Below are 16,063 nucleotides of genomic sequence, written 5' to 3' on the forward strand. Positions count from 1 at the left end.
AATAACCTTATCAGAAAATCTGTCTGAGATGGAGAGGACGGATCAATCCGCTCCAAAATTCTATTCACAGAGCCATCGGTTTGCTCGGCAACCAGAGGAGAAACGTTTCCAAAAAAAGGGATGAGGGACATAAGGCCGCTCAAAATACACGATGCGTTATGTTCTATGGGTTCATTTATGTTAGTATTAGCATCAGTTTAAACTAAAAGGCATTTTAAATGGGCTCGACTGCTCACTTAAATATATATATATATATATATATATATATATATATATATATATATATATATATATATATATATATATATATATATATATATATATATATATACGTATATATACGTATATATATATATATAAACATATTTTATATATATATATATATATATATATAATACGTTGAGCTATTTAAGCCAGAAGCTTAAATAGCTCAACATTAGCGAACATATTGGAACATAAGCAAATCATTTCCTACAAATTTTGTTATCAATCTATAAATATTTTGAAAATATTTATTGAAATATCCATCTTTTTTTATATAAATAAAGGCTTCCTCAAAGCACAAACTGCTGTGTTTTAAAGATTTTGTATTAATTGTGGGATGTTCCACATTTGATAGAAATATATTGAAGTTTGTTTTCACACTTTTCTCAATGTGATTCTTGTGCAAAGAAAAAAAAACAAATAATTGGAATGTAGTTTCATTCACTGATGTGTGTTTTAATGATGTTCTGCTTAATGCAAAGTTTTTCCACTTCCGTTTATATCTGATTCAGGTTTTGAAATACATATGCTGCCCAGATTCTCTAAAATCTGGGAGCTAGCCCTTTAATTTAGTTCTAATGAAAAGCCATGTTTGGCTGCTAGCTTTAGCATCATTAACTAGCCGCTTCGTACAGAAACGTTTTCTTAGATCTGTCGAATCATTTTCTGTTACAGTTGTATAAAAATGTCATAGAAATAGTTGTTTATTTTTTTTAATCTATGAAGTTATATTAAGAATGTTTAAATATTGAGTTTTATGGCCAAACGTGAAACACACCTTTATCATCAAATGTTCGTTAGAGCTTAGACTTTTTTCACCAACCTAAGGGACACAATAAAAAAAAGAAATTGGATAATGTTTGTGTTACACCCTTTCTTTATAATCATCCCAAAACTCCACTTCAAGGTCCAGGCAAACATGAGAAATAAATCGTGTGTATTTGTCAAAAAATGTAAAAAATATTTTACATTTTTTCAAAAAAAATCCATGAAAAGTGTACAACAGAAGATAATATTTGCGGCTGATTAAATGTTCAGTTTATAATTTATGTGCGGCTCATCGTACAGGAGCTGTACCTGTGCTTCATTTATCACCAGAAGTGTGAAAAATATGCATACCAGGAAACGGTCATTTCATTTTTATTAATTTTTTTTTATTATTGTTATTATTTGTGGTGCAGTTGCTGTGGAAATTAAAGGCCGAGCCCTCCTAAAACTGATCTGGTTGTTAGTAACTTTTTGGACAAAATCTAAAAACTTGAACCCTTTAGGAAGCACTAAAGGGTTCTCATTGCTGACCGCAGTACAAGGCCGTGTAACACGCTGCTTTGAAGTGACACTCTACGGGACGGAGGGTTTCAGGACAAAGGGGTAATTCAATTAATCTGCATTATGTTATGTGAGTGCAGTTCCAAATCTAATACAGTTCTAAGAAAGTTAAACTTTTTAGATTGATCGCATGCGTCAACGTCGACAGCCCGGGTCAAGACATTCTGTCGACCAAACAATCTAAGGTCCAGTAAGGAAAGCGTTTTTTTTTGTTTGTTTGTTTTTTTTCACAAACCCTTTGTAATTCTGTTTGTCCCTCGTCAGCACCAAGGAGGACCAGTTCAGCGTGTCCATTCAGCCCGCCGTAGGAGAGCTGGTAATGCCCAGCACCATGAAAGAGCCAGACTTCTGCAGTGAGCAAAGTGAGTGCATTGTGTCACGCTTCTCTTTTTGAAAACGTAAAGAAATGCGTCACAGTCCAACAGATGCTCAAAGACGAGCGCCGTAATCCTGATCCACGGTGGTTTTAACTAAATAAAAACCTTTTGGTATTGAGCTTTTCCCTCAGTTTTTATATTTGCTGACAGAGTCTCAGTCCAGGTTTGATGACTTTACTATTTTATGCTCCTTGGATCAGGCAGAAGTATGTGAAGATGCTACTTGTCTGTTTTCAATGTGTGTGAGCCAGAGAACTGCTAGACTGAATGAAATGAGAAATCAGTCTAGTGAGCGGTGACGGCGCGTCAGGGCAGTTCATCAGCAGGCCACCGTGTTTTTCTGTTGAAAAATGTTCAAAGTAACAAAAATTGGGAGGTGCACGAGCAGGCATCATAATTTGGAAATAATAGTGTGAGGCCAACAGGCAGGTGCAGGGATGATGCAATTGTTGCGCAACCCTTAGCCTGGTGGAAGGGCAAGTAAAGCCTGGTGGCCTGCCAGGCTTATAATGCACTGGGGGAAACCCTGGGCCTGAATAATCCAACCCAACCCGAGCCCTTAGGCATTGTGTCCGAGCCCGACCTGACAAATTAACTTAAATTATAGGCTTATGCCCACAGTAAACACAACATGTCATTTTTAATGAAGATATTTTGGATTTTGTTTTTAGACTATAATTTGAGTAAGCAGTGTAAATTCTGTTTAACATCTTTCAGCTCCGTTTTTGTCGCTTGTTGTAGTCGCAGTCTGAGTTAAGTGCAAATCTTCTGGGATGTGTGATAGGAGCGGAGCAGGGCGCACTGTGCAGTGCGCTGCGCTCGTTATCGTCTACTGAACTTCTACGCCTTCATTTCTTTCGTCTGTCAACAGGGTAATCTACCTAATCACCTAGTTAGACTTTAATAAATGGAAAACATCTTTTCCAAATTTTGGTTCAGGTTGGGCTCGGGTCATAAATCTAAACTCCACATTTCACTTTGATACAGTCCTGCTTGTGGTCACTGTGGGCTTGTTTTTTATGTACACCAACCACTGTCACATAAAACCTATTAACCATATCTGTTTACACGTGCATAGAGTAACAATAACAAAATGTCTAAAGCAGGGGTGGGCAACTCCAGGCCTCGAGGGCCGGACTCCTGCAACTTTTAGATGCATCTCTACTTCAACACACCTGAGTCAAATAATGAGGTCATTAGCAGGACTCTGGAGAACTTGACTGCACTTGGGAGGTGATTCAACTGTTGGATTCAAGTGGGTTGGACCAGGGAGACACCTAAGAGTTGCAGGGCACCGGCCCTCGAGGACCAGGATTGCCCACCCCTGGTCTAAAGGCTTCCAGCTCGTCCATATCCTCTAGATCAGCGGTGCCCAAAGTCGGTCCTCGAGGGCTGGCATCCTGCATGCTTTAGTTCTCTCCCTGGTTTAATGCACCTGCATCAAATGATGGCTCATTAAAGACCTAAGAAGAACATTGACATGCTGAGGAGGTTGTTACTACCACTAGGGAGAGAACTAAAACACGCAGGATGCCGGCCCTCGAGGACCGACTTTGGGCACCGCTGCAGATGATGTGGTACCTTTGGGAGCGGAGAGGAACGCCTCCCACCCGTCAGCGAGCTTCTGAGTGCTGCTAAATGCTGCTTCTGCATTAATTAACCTCATTCATGATTGTCTGAGCTCAGCTGCACTTAGATAAAAGCAAAGGGAGATTTAAGATGAAGTAACAGCCTTTTCATTCGGACCATTTTCTCTCAAACAACTGTACTTTAATGTATACTATTGGAGTGAAGTCAATAACTTATTTCAGATAATAGGTTTTTATTATATTTGATGATGGGACCACTTTCATTTCTACCCAAAACGTTCCTATTTGTCTCAATTTGTTTATTTAAATCCTTTCCCTTTGCTCTGCACAGATAAACTCTCCTTTTTTGTTGGTCTTTTATTGTTTACTTTCGCTCTTTTACACAGGATAGATTATATTCGCATGCTGAAAGGTTGTGGATGGTTTCATTATTCAATTCTGTACTTTTTGAGATGGACCGATCAGAATTTTGTGGCCGATCTCGAAGATTTTGAGCTGCCGATACTAGTTCTGGCAGATTCCAACCTATTCTATAGGAAGGTTTTCCAAAAAAAATGACATTGAAAATCATTTTTATAGCTCTTAGGTGATTTCATGCTTCAGAGGAATTTCTGTGAAACAGTGTTAAATAAGTTTAAAACGATAACAAAAGATTTTCTTCACATTTTAAACCATCTTTAGGATCTTTTGTTGATAATTACTGCGGAGACCACACTTAATTTAAGCATCTGACTGACTCTGAAATAAGCTAATGCAGCGTTTTCCCTCAGTAAAGACATCAGTACTGAAAAGTGTTGGTGTGATCTGATAGTGCTTAGGATGTGGTGCATTCACCCCTTTTGAAAAAGATAGTATTTTTGAGTTGCTTATCAGCTTGTCAAGGATTGATTAAGCTATAAATTTGCTGACTCTGGTCACCAGCCAGCTTCTCTGTGCATCTGTAAACCTGCGGATTGATCCTTTTCAACTTTTACTTCAATTTTCATCCATTTTAAATGTAACTTCACACATAAAATTAAGTTCTTTTTGTTGTTGTTGTTGTTTTGTGATTTTTCTGAGCAAACATTTTGCATCTTCTCAGGGAAGCTCATGGGCATGAATGAGACTTCAGCAACCATCGCCATGGCAACTGCCAACACCTCCAAGCAGAACATCAGCAAGCAGGTCCTGTCGGTGGCTAATGTAGGAGTGGTTTCATCTGACCAAAACAACCTTCAACGGTAAAACACACACACACACACACACACACGCACATTTCACCTGCATTCACTTCTCTTATGAAAATGTGTATTTATTACTTGTCTTATTGAGTCGTATTATGTATGTAACGATGCTTACACATAGCTTGTTATCAATGTTAGAATGCTCATTTATTTCAGTCTAGTTAGTTTTGTGCAGTGGTTTCCAAATGCATGGCTTTACTTGGTTTTAGTAGGTTTTATTTCTTAGTGATTGCAGTACTGCAGCTGTAACCACACATTTTAAAGGTCGTGTTACTTCGTAAATTAGTCACCACAGGAGTTCTTAAACGGAGCAGGGAAAATACTGATTCATTTTACTATTTAATTTCTTTTAATGTCGCACCCCTTTATAGGGGAAAAAAGCTGACACATCTCGGAATCTTAAAATTGTCAGCATTTTACAAAGAAATACAAAGTACGCTTAGTTAAATTGGAAAGAGAGCATTTGTGAACATCTTGACACTCTTCCACAAACACCAGATCTGTTGTGTGCTTGGTAAACTCTTGGATCTTGGACACTGTGGATCTCTGCAGCTCCACTTACTTCCATAATTATTACTCTTTTTTTTTTTGTAATTATTTAATTTTTGCCCGGGCCTGTTAGATTATAGGTCGGCTGCTGTTTTGTAACCTGGCATCATCTATTTACATAGTTGCTATGTAAATAGATATTGGTTGCAATAAGTTAAATCTATGAGTTCCAGATTAAAGGGATACAAACAGCTGTTGCATTTATTTTTTTACTTTTCAGAGAAACATTTTCCGTCACAGACGTGTTCTGTCTCTGTTGATCCGTTGAATACAATCCTACTGAACTACTTTAAATCTGGAAGAAAAGTCTAAAGGAAATCCAACCCTTTTTTTTAATTACTATTGTTATTATTGGATATTTCTTCAGGCGTCCTTTTGAATCGAAAGTTTTGCTAAAGTGTGTTTCTGTCAGAGTGAAGGTGCCTGTTGTCACACACACACACACACACCCACACACACACACACACACACAAGCCAGGGGAATGCCCTGAGAAGCCTAGCTGTGTAATTGGTGTACACAGAGTGTGCTAATGAGCTTCCTCCTCTGTCACGCACACCCGAACACCTGATAGATAATTACACCTCCCGCTCTCCCTCTGTTTCCTGCTCTGTCCCTCTTTCAGTTCCTCCCCCCCCCCCCCCCCCCCCCCCACACACACACCCCAACCTGTCTCACCCGTTGCACTGCTGTCTGTCTTTCACTTCCTCTTTGTCTTTCACTCCTTCCCTCTCCTCCTCTCCCTCCTTCTCGTCTCTCCTCGTCTGCCTGGCCGTGTCGTCTTGAAACGGCGTCGCTCTCGGCGACGATTTCTTTATAGATTTAGGCTCGAACAGCAGCGAATCGTCCGAGACGTTGGCTAAATAAGGGCCCAACAGAGGAAGTTGGGAGTGAGAAAAAATAAAATGAAAATAAATAAAATAAGAGGGAGGCATTTTGCACAAGAGCGCAGAGAGCCGAAAGACTGAGTGGAAATCAATGGTAGCCGGTGGGAGAGGCCGGCGACCGATACGCCCATACTTCATTCAGAATAACCAATAGATCAGACGACTCTGCGCCATCAATCTCTTTTTCTGCCTCTGTGACGGCTCGAGAGGAAGACGCTGTCCCGCGGTAATGAAGACGCTCGTCCAAGCCGTCCCTATGATCAGCAACGTGATGGAGTTCCTCGCCGACAGAATCCCCAATAAAGTTAACCACCCGGGTTCAGAGGCTTGGATCTGTTCTGTCATTTTTCACTCCGGCAGTCCTCCGAGTCTCCACTTCTTCTTCTTTTTGTTTTGCACACAAACAACTGGCGGCCAGAAAGGAATTAGTTTTATCAAAGCTCCTGCAGCACTGGCTTTACAGGCGTGTCTACTTTTAAATTAGAATTGCACCGATCAGACGATTTTCTGGTCAGTATCGATCTCATTTGGGTTGAATTGATAATATTCTTACTTTTGTTTCATTTATTTACAGTTCATTATGACAAAAAACACGTATGTTTTTGTCGTATGTTAAGAAAACATTTTAATGAAATGGATTAGTTTGGGGAAAACAAATCTCATATAGTCTGTCAAGTCAATTTGCTTATGCCATAAGCAACTAAATATCAATCGACCATCCATATAGATGCATCTTCAAAAAACACAAAACGGGCAATGTGAACTATAGAGATGGTAAAAAAGAAATAAACATATCTTTGTAATGACACAGCACTTTACTGAATCAATATGCTTCATTATACCTAGATAGGATCTTATATTTTATTTTTAAAAGTAAAAATTGATCTACTCTCTTTGGTTTCTTCAGACGGATTGTTCCACAGATTTGTTCCATTAACAGAAACACAACGTTCCATTAGTTTTGTTCTTTTTTTCCCTCTTCTTCTTTAAATCTCTGATTCTCTCAAATTCTTAATGCTTTTGGCTAATCGACCGATCCTTCCGTGAGAAACGGATCTCATCTGCTTCCGCAAAAGTCTCACGATCAGCCCACCAGGTCACGTCTGCAGGTACACGGTTAACAAAACTCACCCCACTGGTGCCAGCTTGGCAACTTTTCACTATATCAGGCAACTTTTCGGACGAAACAATCGGTATCGGCTAAAATCAGCAGGTCAGGCTTTTTTAAAATCAGCGATCTGCCAGAAAACTGCAATTAGTGTATCTCTAAAAATTTGTGTTGTTTTTTTTTCATTATTATTTTGATTATGATCAATTCCTATTTGCTACTTGTGTCTTCTTAGTCTTGCTGCAGTTATTAAAAAGAAAAATCAGAATTTTTTTTTTATATTTGACCAGCCAACCACCAATCAGACCTGATCAGGAGAAAATGAGCAGATTCCAATCTGTGGTTGTATTTCTAACGTCAGAATCTAACCAGTTCTGCTAAATTCTGCATGTATCCAGGCAGCTGGAATCAAGATTCACCCAAGTTTTGTCAAAAAGATCATCATTGACAGTCTAATAAAAGGGTTTTCTCCTGCTGGGTGGAGCAATGTGGTCCTGCCCCTCCCCTGCCCGTTGCTGCACACTCTGCCAGCTGGCTGAAAGAGTGCACCTGCACTTTTTTTATGCTCACAGTGAAGCAAAAATCCCAATGTTTGGAAACGGGTCAAGTTCGAAAAATACAGTCGTGGTGTCAAAACTGTTAGTCGGTTATATTGTTACACTTTTGTGTTTTAATGAAATTTTAAGAATTGCTTGAGAGGAGCAATATTAATAAAAACTTTTCCAGTAATTAAAAAAAAAAACAAAGAAAAAAAAGCTTGCACGAAAATAAATTTTGAACACCTTCTTTGTATTTTTGAGTCTCCATCTATAGCCTTATTTTTTTTTTATGACTAGTAGCTTTATTAGCACTGATTTACGATTATCTTTAGTGATTATTCTGCAGAATATTGTGCCACGTTGAAAATACAGATTAGCTCTCATTACTTTTTTAGCTCGACACAAAAAAGCGAGTCTAATTTTTTTTTTCCCCCCTATAAGTGGCCCAAATTACCCACGCATTGCTGCAGTTCCTGCTTTAAATGGCGCACACACACAGACATTAGATTAATCATTCAGATCGGATACACCCACTGAGAGCTTAATGTAGAGGTCAGTCTGCATTAAATGTGATGTAAAGTGACCTCCATCAAGAATCCCGTATTTCCAAATAAACCCCCAGAGAAAAATCCCTGTAAAATCTGAAGGGGGAAAAAAACAGGATTAGAAGTTTGGATTCAGAATGAAAATAAAAGGTAATATCAGTGGAATAGAGCTGGAATTGAGCTCTGGTTTGGTTTGACAAAGCGACAGCCCGTTCTCCATTGCACTCCTCCCGTCCGCCAGCAGGGTGCAGCACTGCTTTTCCCACACAGGCCGTCAAAGCCGAGAAAGGTGGGGTGTGAAGAGGAGGTGGAGGAGGGGGGCGGGGTAGGTTTGCCACTGAAACAGAGAAATTGATTGCTGGGAAGGGGGGATGGCAATAAATCAAGCAGGAAAGCAAATGTAGAAAACGCTGTTCTTGTTTATGTCTAAACAGGCGGAATAGAATAAATGTGCTCTATTTTTCAGTCCGTTTGAAAGCAAATTTGATCGAATTTTGCATGCGTTGCCAATCCCCACTGGTTAGAGCCCAATTCAGAGCCCTCCTCCCCCCTAAAAAAATAAGTTTGGAGGGAAAAAAACAATCTAAATCTGAACCCTTTTGATTTATAAACTGTGCTTTGTCTTTTTACACTGAATTATAATTAGATTATGTTTCTCTAAACAGATTTTCTTTTTCTTTCTCCCCTCTGTTGCGTTCTTGTTCCTGTTTTGTATTTAATTTGCTGCGGCCTAATTAAAACGCCGGGCTCTCTGTGAAGCTCCTCGCATCACTCTGGTCCTTTTTTTTTTTTTTTTTTTAATTTTGCCTCCATCATCCGTTTGTCCTCCCCCTGCTCGTCTTCGCTCGTGCCGATGCGCGCGGGCTTCCTGGTTCTAATTGGGGCTAATAGCTTTGGCTAGCTGCCTGGTCCGACTCGGCCCGCCTGCGTCCAGCTCCGGCCAGGAACCGAACAGCCGCACAGCTGCGGCTTCTGTATCCGTCTGACCGGGACCGGAACGTGCCGTTTTAGCCGTCGTCTCGCCTGACTCGCTCATTTCCGGGAGCGTCAGGCGTGTTTGGATGTTTGGTTCAGTCCAGGTCGTGTGGCCTCTGTCCCTTTGGTGTTCAGCTACAGAGTTAGCTTTTATTATTTGGCAGATTTGGATGTAAAAATTGAAAATTAAGAGTACAGAAAATAGTTTTATTCCACACCTTTTGCAAAAAGTAAAATCTGTATTCTTTTTTTTTGATTCCTTTAAATAATTTAATGCGTCTTTTAGCTCTGAATTACTACATTGCAGATTGTGTTTTACATTCTGTCACCATTTTAGATCTTTATTATGTTTTTAATCTTGGGATGTCCAAAGTGTGGCCCTGGGGCCATTTGAGGCCCTCTAAATGATTTTTCTTGGCCCCTTGGCCCACAATTCCATAATGCAGCAAATTTGCGATGGCTTCAAGATTTTTCCAGACAAATTTAATGATCATAAAGCATTTGTTTATTTAGGTATAAAGCTGAGTAGTTTTTCCTTTTATTAACGATGTTCCTGTTTTCATTGCTAAATCCAGCAGGTGTTGCCCAGTTCTGTTCATGTTGAGGCTAATAAAATTGTGACGTTATGTACAATTAGTCATTTTATTGCTAAACAGTCTAAATTTAATACAGGATTTTAATAGTAGACTGAAATCCGTTAAAGTGACCACTGAGTAAAAAAGTCCACAAAAGCTGGAAAAGTTATAATTCTATAAGTTATAAGTTATAGGTATACAATTGATGACGTTAGTAAGTTGTTTTGGTATAAAATTTAACTAAAAATGGTGTCGAAAAGGACTTTACCTGAAACTTCCAGAAACCCTGTAAGGTTGTTCGTATGCTAGCCAGAGTGTTAAATCGACTGCAGAGTGTTTCGAAATGTCTGGTTTAAAAAACGAAACAAAAGCAAAAACGCTCCATCAGAGAGTTTCTACAGGTCAAAGTGTCCTCAAGATGCCAGAAAACTTCCCAGAATCCTCCATTTGAATGGAGCAAAGAGCAACTTGGCACTGCCATCCCTCCACCCTGTGCACTGCCAGTCAGCAGGCTTAAACATGATTGCCGTGTTGTTGTTGTTTTTCCCCATTTTTTGCAAGCTGAACATAATAGGCTATTTGGAAATATTTCAGGTGACTGTGACTAAAGAATTCCCAGCTGTAACTCCACTGATGATGCAGCTAACATGATGCTACGTTCCCAGACTTTGTTCATAAAGAGAAAAACAGCTGCTGTTTTTCTAAGGTTTTAAGTCTATGCATCAAAAATGACTAATATATGATTTAGATAATATGACTGAAATGATTTGTGTATTTAGCAGGAATAATTTTTTTTTGTTTGTTTTTTTGTTTTTTTTTAATAAATTATGTACTTAAATATTGTGTACAGTTGATATTTTTATCCCAGGTTATAGTGAGTGTATGGCACCAGCTTGTTCAGAATTGAAAGAAATATTTTTGGAAGTCATAAATCAGAATAAAAGTGGTAAAAGATAAAATGCAGTGTTAAAGAAGTTTATTATTATATATTATTTTATAAAACCCGATCAGTTTCAATGCTAGAATGGTGGGAGGGCACTGACTAGAAAAAAAACCTGATCGATTTTACTGATTCGCATTTACTTTTGATTAAGATTTTTCTCTTTAAAAACGGATTATTTGATCTTAGTTTAGATCGCAGAAGAAAATGAAGCGACTACAGGATTATGACTATTTATGCTACAATCATATGTCGACGGGTGCACCAATAAATCTGCTGAGATTTCCTTAATTTTGAGCGATTTTTTTAAAAAAATTTTTATTTTGTGAAACCAATCTTATCCACAAAGACCTGAAAATCTACCATTGTCCACTTTTTTTCCATGGCAACTTTTTGTTGTCAGCTTAGGAATTTTGTTGCTGTATTTAGCAACTTTTCAGGCAAAAAAAAAAAAAAAATCTGTATCTGCCAAAATCTGAATCGGTGGATTAGATTAGTGATCGGCCAGAAAACTGCAATCGGTGCACCCCTGCTATAGTGTCCAACATTACATTGAGGATTCACATGTTTTGGTGTGTTTAATAAACGGGATAAAAGAAAAATATCTCTCTACTGTACTCGACCGATCAGACACGGTCAAGAGGAAATTGGTCGATTTTGACAGCTGGACGACTTGATGTGATTTGAAATGCTATTTCTAAATGTCTAATTCTACGAGTTTGGAGAAGCGTGAAAAGATGGTTTACAGAGGGAAGCCCGTGTAAAAGGTGGAGCCCAGTCTTGTGTTTGCTGTGGCCGGGCAGAGGAGAGGCAGATGGCACTCCCAGGCTCCACTCGGTGCGGAGAGAATCACAGATAATTGGAGAGCGATGCTTAGCCGCAGCCCCGACGATCGATGTCAATCCACCTGCTTTAAGTCCGGGGCCTAATGCTTTGCTTTTCTTTTCCACGCGCCGCAATTAATCCAGCGCTTAGCCCGCTTTACGGAGAGAGCAGAATACCAATGACCCGTTTAAGGGCACGCTCGACCTTAATCGCTCCCTCCTGGTCCATGAAGATGCGCTGATGTTGTGCTACATCCAGATGTGATGTGTGTGTGTGTGTTTTTTCTTCTTCTTCTTTTCGTCCTTTCGTGCGCCAGAACGTGCGCACGACGGCAAAGCATTCGATGAAAACCGGCCTCGGAAATCAAACGCGATCCTTGTGCTTTCGGCAGCTCTTGTTGGAGGCGCAGGAGAGAGCGAGAACGAGGGCACACACCCGCATCTCCTGAGACGAAGCGCCAGCGGCCTCGGGGCGGTGTTAACTGGCTGAATAAATGATAGATTTATATCCTAAATCCATTAGCAAAGCCGCAGGGACCGCAGAGACACCCCCCAGGCTACTGGCAAGAGAGGCGAGGAGGAGGGAGGGGAAACAAAGCAACTATGTGTTTGTTTGTCACATAAAGAAGGAAATATATCAAATTTGATACTTTTAAGGGTTAGAAGAGGCCGAGGCCACAGCATGGATCCCTGTCGGGTAATAAGGACCGATTTACAACAGTTGAATTATTTAAAGAAATGAAAGCAGAAACGAGGTTCTTTTTTTTTTTTTTTTTTTTTTTTGGGTTGAAATCCATCTTCTTCCTGAATGAGTCGGTTCCTGCTGAAGTGGCTAATATTTTAATTAAGTCCAAGCAGGACTCTCTCTTTCCTCGCTGAGAGCGCCGTGATAAACTCCCTCTCGTCTGTTGATGGTAATTTAGCGTCTCCCCAGGGACGTCACCCCCCCCCCCCCCCCCCCCCCCCGCCCCTCCCTGCCCTCCTCCCGATGTACGGTTTGTACGTGCGTGTCGTCTCCTCCGCCCCCCCCCCGCTGTTGACGCGCGCGTGCTAATTAGCGGAGGCGTTAGGCCCCCGGTCGCAGCGCGGCACGGCGTCCGTCCGCGGCCCGTCCTGTTGGGGGCTCTTTACAGGCTTTAGTCAGGCCTAAGTGGGTCCCTTTGTGGGCTGTTTGTCAGGCCTAAGCGGGCCGCCGCAGGGGGCCTTTGTTGCGGGAGATGTAGTGTTAAACGGAGCCAGATGGCTAGGAATGTGTCACGTGAGGTCCCGGCTCGACACTGTCACGCTCAAAGAGGGTCACGCCGGGTCATAGCCTCTGTCTACCTCTTGTTAGCGTCTCTCAATGGGGACCATGTGCACTCAGATTTGCGGCGAAGGTATCCAAGGAAACGGGGGTGGCATGGCCCCAGAGGGAGCTGGTGGGACGGGGTTTGGGGGAGGAGGGGAGGCGTCGGTTCCCACACAGTCATAGACTCTCAGTCCATAAAAGAGGCTGAGTGCTGTTTGACGGGCATACAGGGCGGTTCCGTCCCCAATGGCCCGATGGGATAATAGACTCTGTTGCTCTGCTACATGTGGCTTAGTGCAGAGCCAGACTTACTTTGCTGGCCTCGTTTGTTTATACAAACATACTTTATATCCAGTAAGAAAAATCTGTGACATTCCTGAAAGAAATTGTTTTTTGGTTTGTTTGGTCTTTTTGGGGGGGAGGGGGTTTAGAAGTAATGAAGCGACTTTTGTTACAAAATCTATTGGTTTGACTCAAACCCAGTGCAGCTACCTTCCTAATTGGAGGTCATTTACAGTCCATCCCCCAAAATATGAATAAAATCCAGTAGGTTTTGTCTGTAATGCAGTAAAATGTAAATGTTGAGGTGGTAGGTAAGTTGTCATAAGACATTTTCTTTGAAAAAAATGATTAAAATTCTCATTGGTATTTGAAGCTTTTTGAAAGTGGAATGGGGATATCTAAAATGATTTTAGTCGGTAGTTGTCTTAAATTAATGCCTCTAATCTTGAGTTCACTAGAGTGAAAGGCCTTCCTGGATTTGATGGCCATACACAGGCCTGTCGCAATCAATCAGTTAATCGAATGATAAATTAAAGCAAACTCAATAATTTCCATTTGCACGATTTATTGTTTTTCTCTTTTCTCTCTTTCTACCAAAAGCTGGATGACAAAAGTCTTCAGTCTGGTGCTTTGGTCTCAACCAACCCATTTTTTGAAGGACAATTTTGTTTACAGAGATTTCACAATTCATTTTATTTCTCGTTTCTGTTCTGTTTATTTTGGATATTTAAAATGTCTTCCAGTTTCAGTGTCATAAGATTGTTCATAAGAATTTAAAATGTCTTTGAAAATGTGGTCTTCCACTATTATACAATTACCTTTTATATTACTTGAAAATGATTTCAAAACAACAATATTATCGTTTATTGAAATAACTTCTAGGACAATTAATCATCCAGCAAAAAGTATCGTGACATGTCTAGCTATGCATCTTTCCCTTTCATGTGGTGGAAGGGTGTTTAAAGTATTGTATAGGCTGCATTTCAGTATTTCATCTCTTGGTTTTGTTTTTGTATACGCTTTGGTCTTTAAGCCGTTAGCCTAATAGTGCGTGGCATTTTTTTTTTTTTTGTTGTTTCCCTGCTGAAGTTCTTTTGTGTTCCTGCAGGTTTGCTGGGCGCACCGTCAGCAGCGGAGCTCTGGTTCTGGTTACACTGGAGCTGAGAGAGTCCTCCACTGCCCTCCTCACCATCAACACAGAGAAGACCGTCATGGCGTCCATGTTGCTCAGAGATCTCAAACAAGCCCTCTACCAGGCATAGGTCAAGCTACCAAGAAAGGGGAACAGTTCTTATTAGAAGATCTCGCGTGTTTTTTTTTTTTTTTATTCCCCTATTTTGGGACGGCTCTGGCTCTGTTTAACAAGTGCGCGGCGCTTTTTAATTGAAATCCAGGAGACTTGACTCAAAATGGACTGGAAGCAATGAAGAAACTCCTGTTCAGTGTTTTCTACTTTAAAAGGCCGGCATCTTTAGCGAGGGTTGTCCCGAAGCATCAGAATAAATATGTGAAAGTCTCGGCAGTGTTGGAAGGCATCACGGATACGACTCTACATTTTCAGATGTGACACTTTTCTCATTGTGTTTACAAATTCACTACCTTTTTAGCCAAAAATAAAATAAAATACTGACAAGGCTCCATTCACAAAAATACTGACTTTATCTGGACTGTATGGAATGATAGGAGTGCCAAAAAATGACGATGTTTGTCTAATAATAATAATTTGGAAAAGTAGAAAAAAAAATATTTGTTTGACTTTTTTTTTTAATTTCTTCAATTTTTAAGATTTAGATTATTAGGATTTGACAACTGTGCACGGACAAATGGGTGAAGCAGAAATTAATAAAAAGACTAGCAGAACAAATATCAAAAGATCCAGAAGCTCTTTTGATATATTTTCTGCAATTCTAAACAAAAATTCTACATCCATTAAGATCTGTATGTCATCAATTTGTCTTCATGTTTTTTTTTCTTGTCCTTGTTTATATATTTTTTTTTTTTTTTTTTTACAAATGTATTCTCTTTTTTTGGCACTCCAGTCATTCCATATTTCTGAAGTTTGTGTAAGTTTCTTCCTGTCAATTTATTGGACTAAATATCCCTGTTTTGAAACGGCCTGTATACTGAAACAGTCTTTATCGCTGCATCAGTTACCGTACCGGTGAATCAGCCCATCATCACCGTGATCCACTCGGGTTTTTTTTCTTGCCAAGGACAGAAGGGAGAGATTGACTTTCTCATCAGGAAACTCCGAATTAGTGAAACTCTTTAGCTTTACACACCAGCCTTTAAACAAACCCTGTTGATTGATGGCTGAAGCTCCTCCGGCTGGTAATAATGTTACATAGAAAACCAATGATCAATTAGGCTCCAAGGTCTTTTTATCTGTATGCTTTTTCTGATCAATAAAACGTGACTTTGTCAAAGTTTTTTTTTTTTTCCCGTCGTCTTTTTTGATCATTTTTGTAACCTGATATTTTGGTTCCAAAATGAGGACATTTTGGAACCAAAATTTGCAACCAAAATGTCCTCTTACCCTGAAACTTCTGCAGTTATTTGCGGGCATTTCACATCGTGTTTCTTTAAAATAAAAATAATTAATGTGATCTGCTCTAGATTTGTTGAATACATTGTCACTGGTTGTTCTCTTTCCTTCTAAATGTCTGTTTTTGCCACATTAGGAGCAGCGTGATGTAATTATAGTTCTTTTACTTTGCCCAACCCACAAACTTATCTTGACTTTTTGTTAGAAAATGAGTTCCATTTGTTGC

General features: G+C 39.9%; 1 protein-coding gene across 2 annotated transcripts in view; it reads left to right on the forward strand.

Annotated features, from left to right (window-relative positions):
• ap3b1a (adaptor related protein complex 3 subunit beta 1a) overlaps positions 1–15,722 on the forward strand; it is a 60,313-nt gene extending 44,591 nt beyond the window's left edge. For both annotated transcript variants that reach the window (XM_032570757.1, XM_032570756.1), the window contains exons 25-27: positions 1,858–1,955; positions 4,641–4,779; positions 14,401–15,722. In XM_032570757.1, coding sequence (XP_032426648.1) covers positions 1,858–1,955; positions 4,641–4,779; positions 14,401–14,554 — 391 coding nt within the window. In that variant the 3' untranslated portion in view covers positions 14,555–15,722. The remainder of the gene's footprint in view (positions 1–1,857; positions 1,956–4,640; positions 4,780–14,400) is intronic.
• Positions 15,723–16,063: the final 341 nt, after the last annotated feature.

The sequence above is a fragment of the Xiphophorus hellerii genome, chromosome 8 (assembly GCF_003331165.1).
Source record: "Xiphophorus hellerii strain 12219 chromosome 8, Xiphophorus_hellerii-4.1, whole genome shotgun sequence".
NCBI classification, from domain to species: Eukaryota; Metazoa; Chordata; class Actinopteri; order Cyprinodontiformes; family Poeciliidae; genus Xiphophorus; species Xiphophorus hellerii.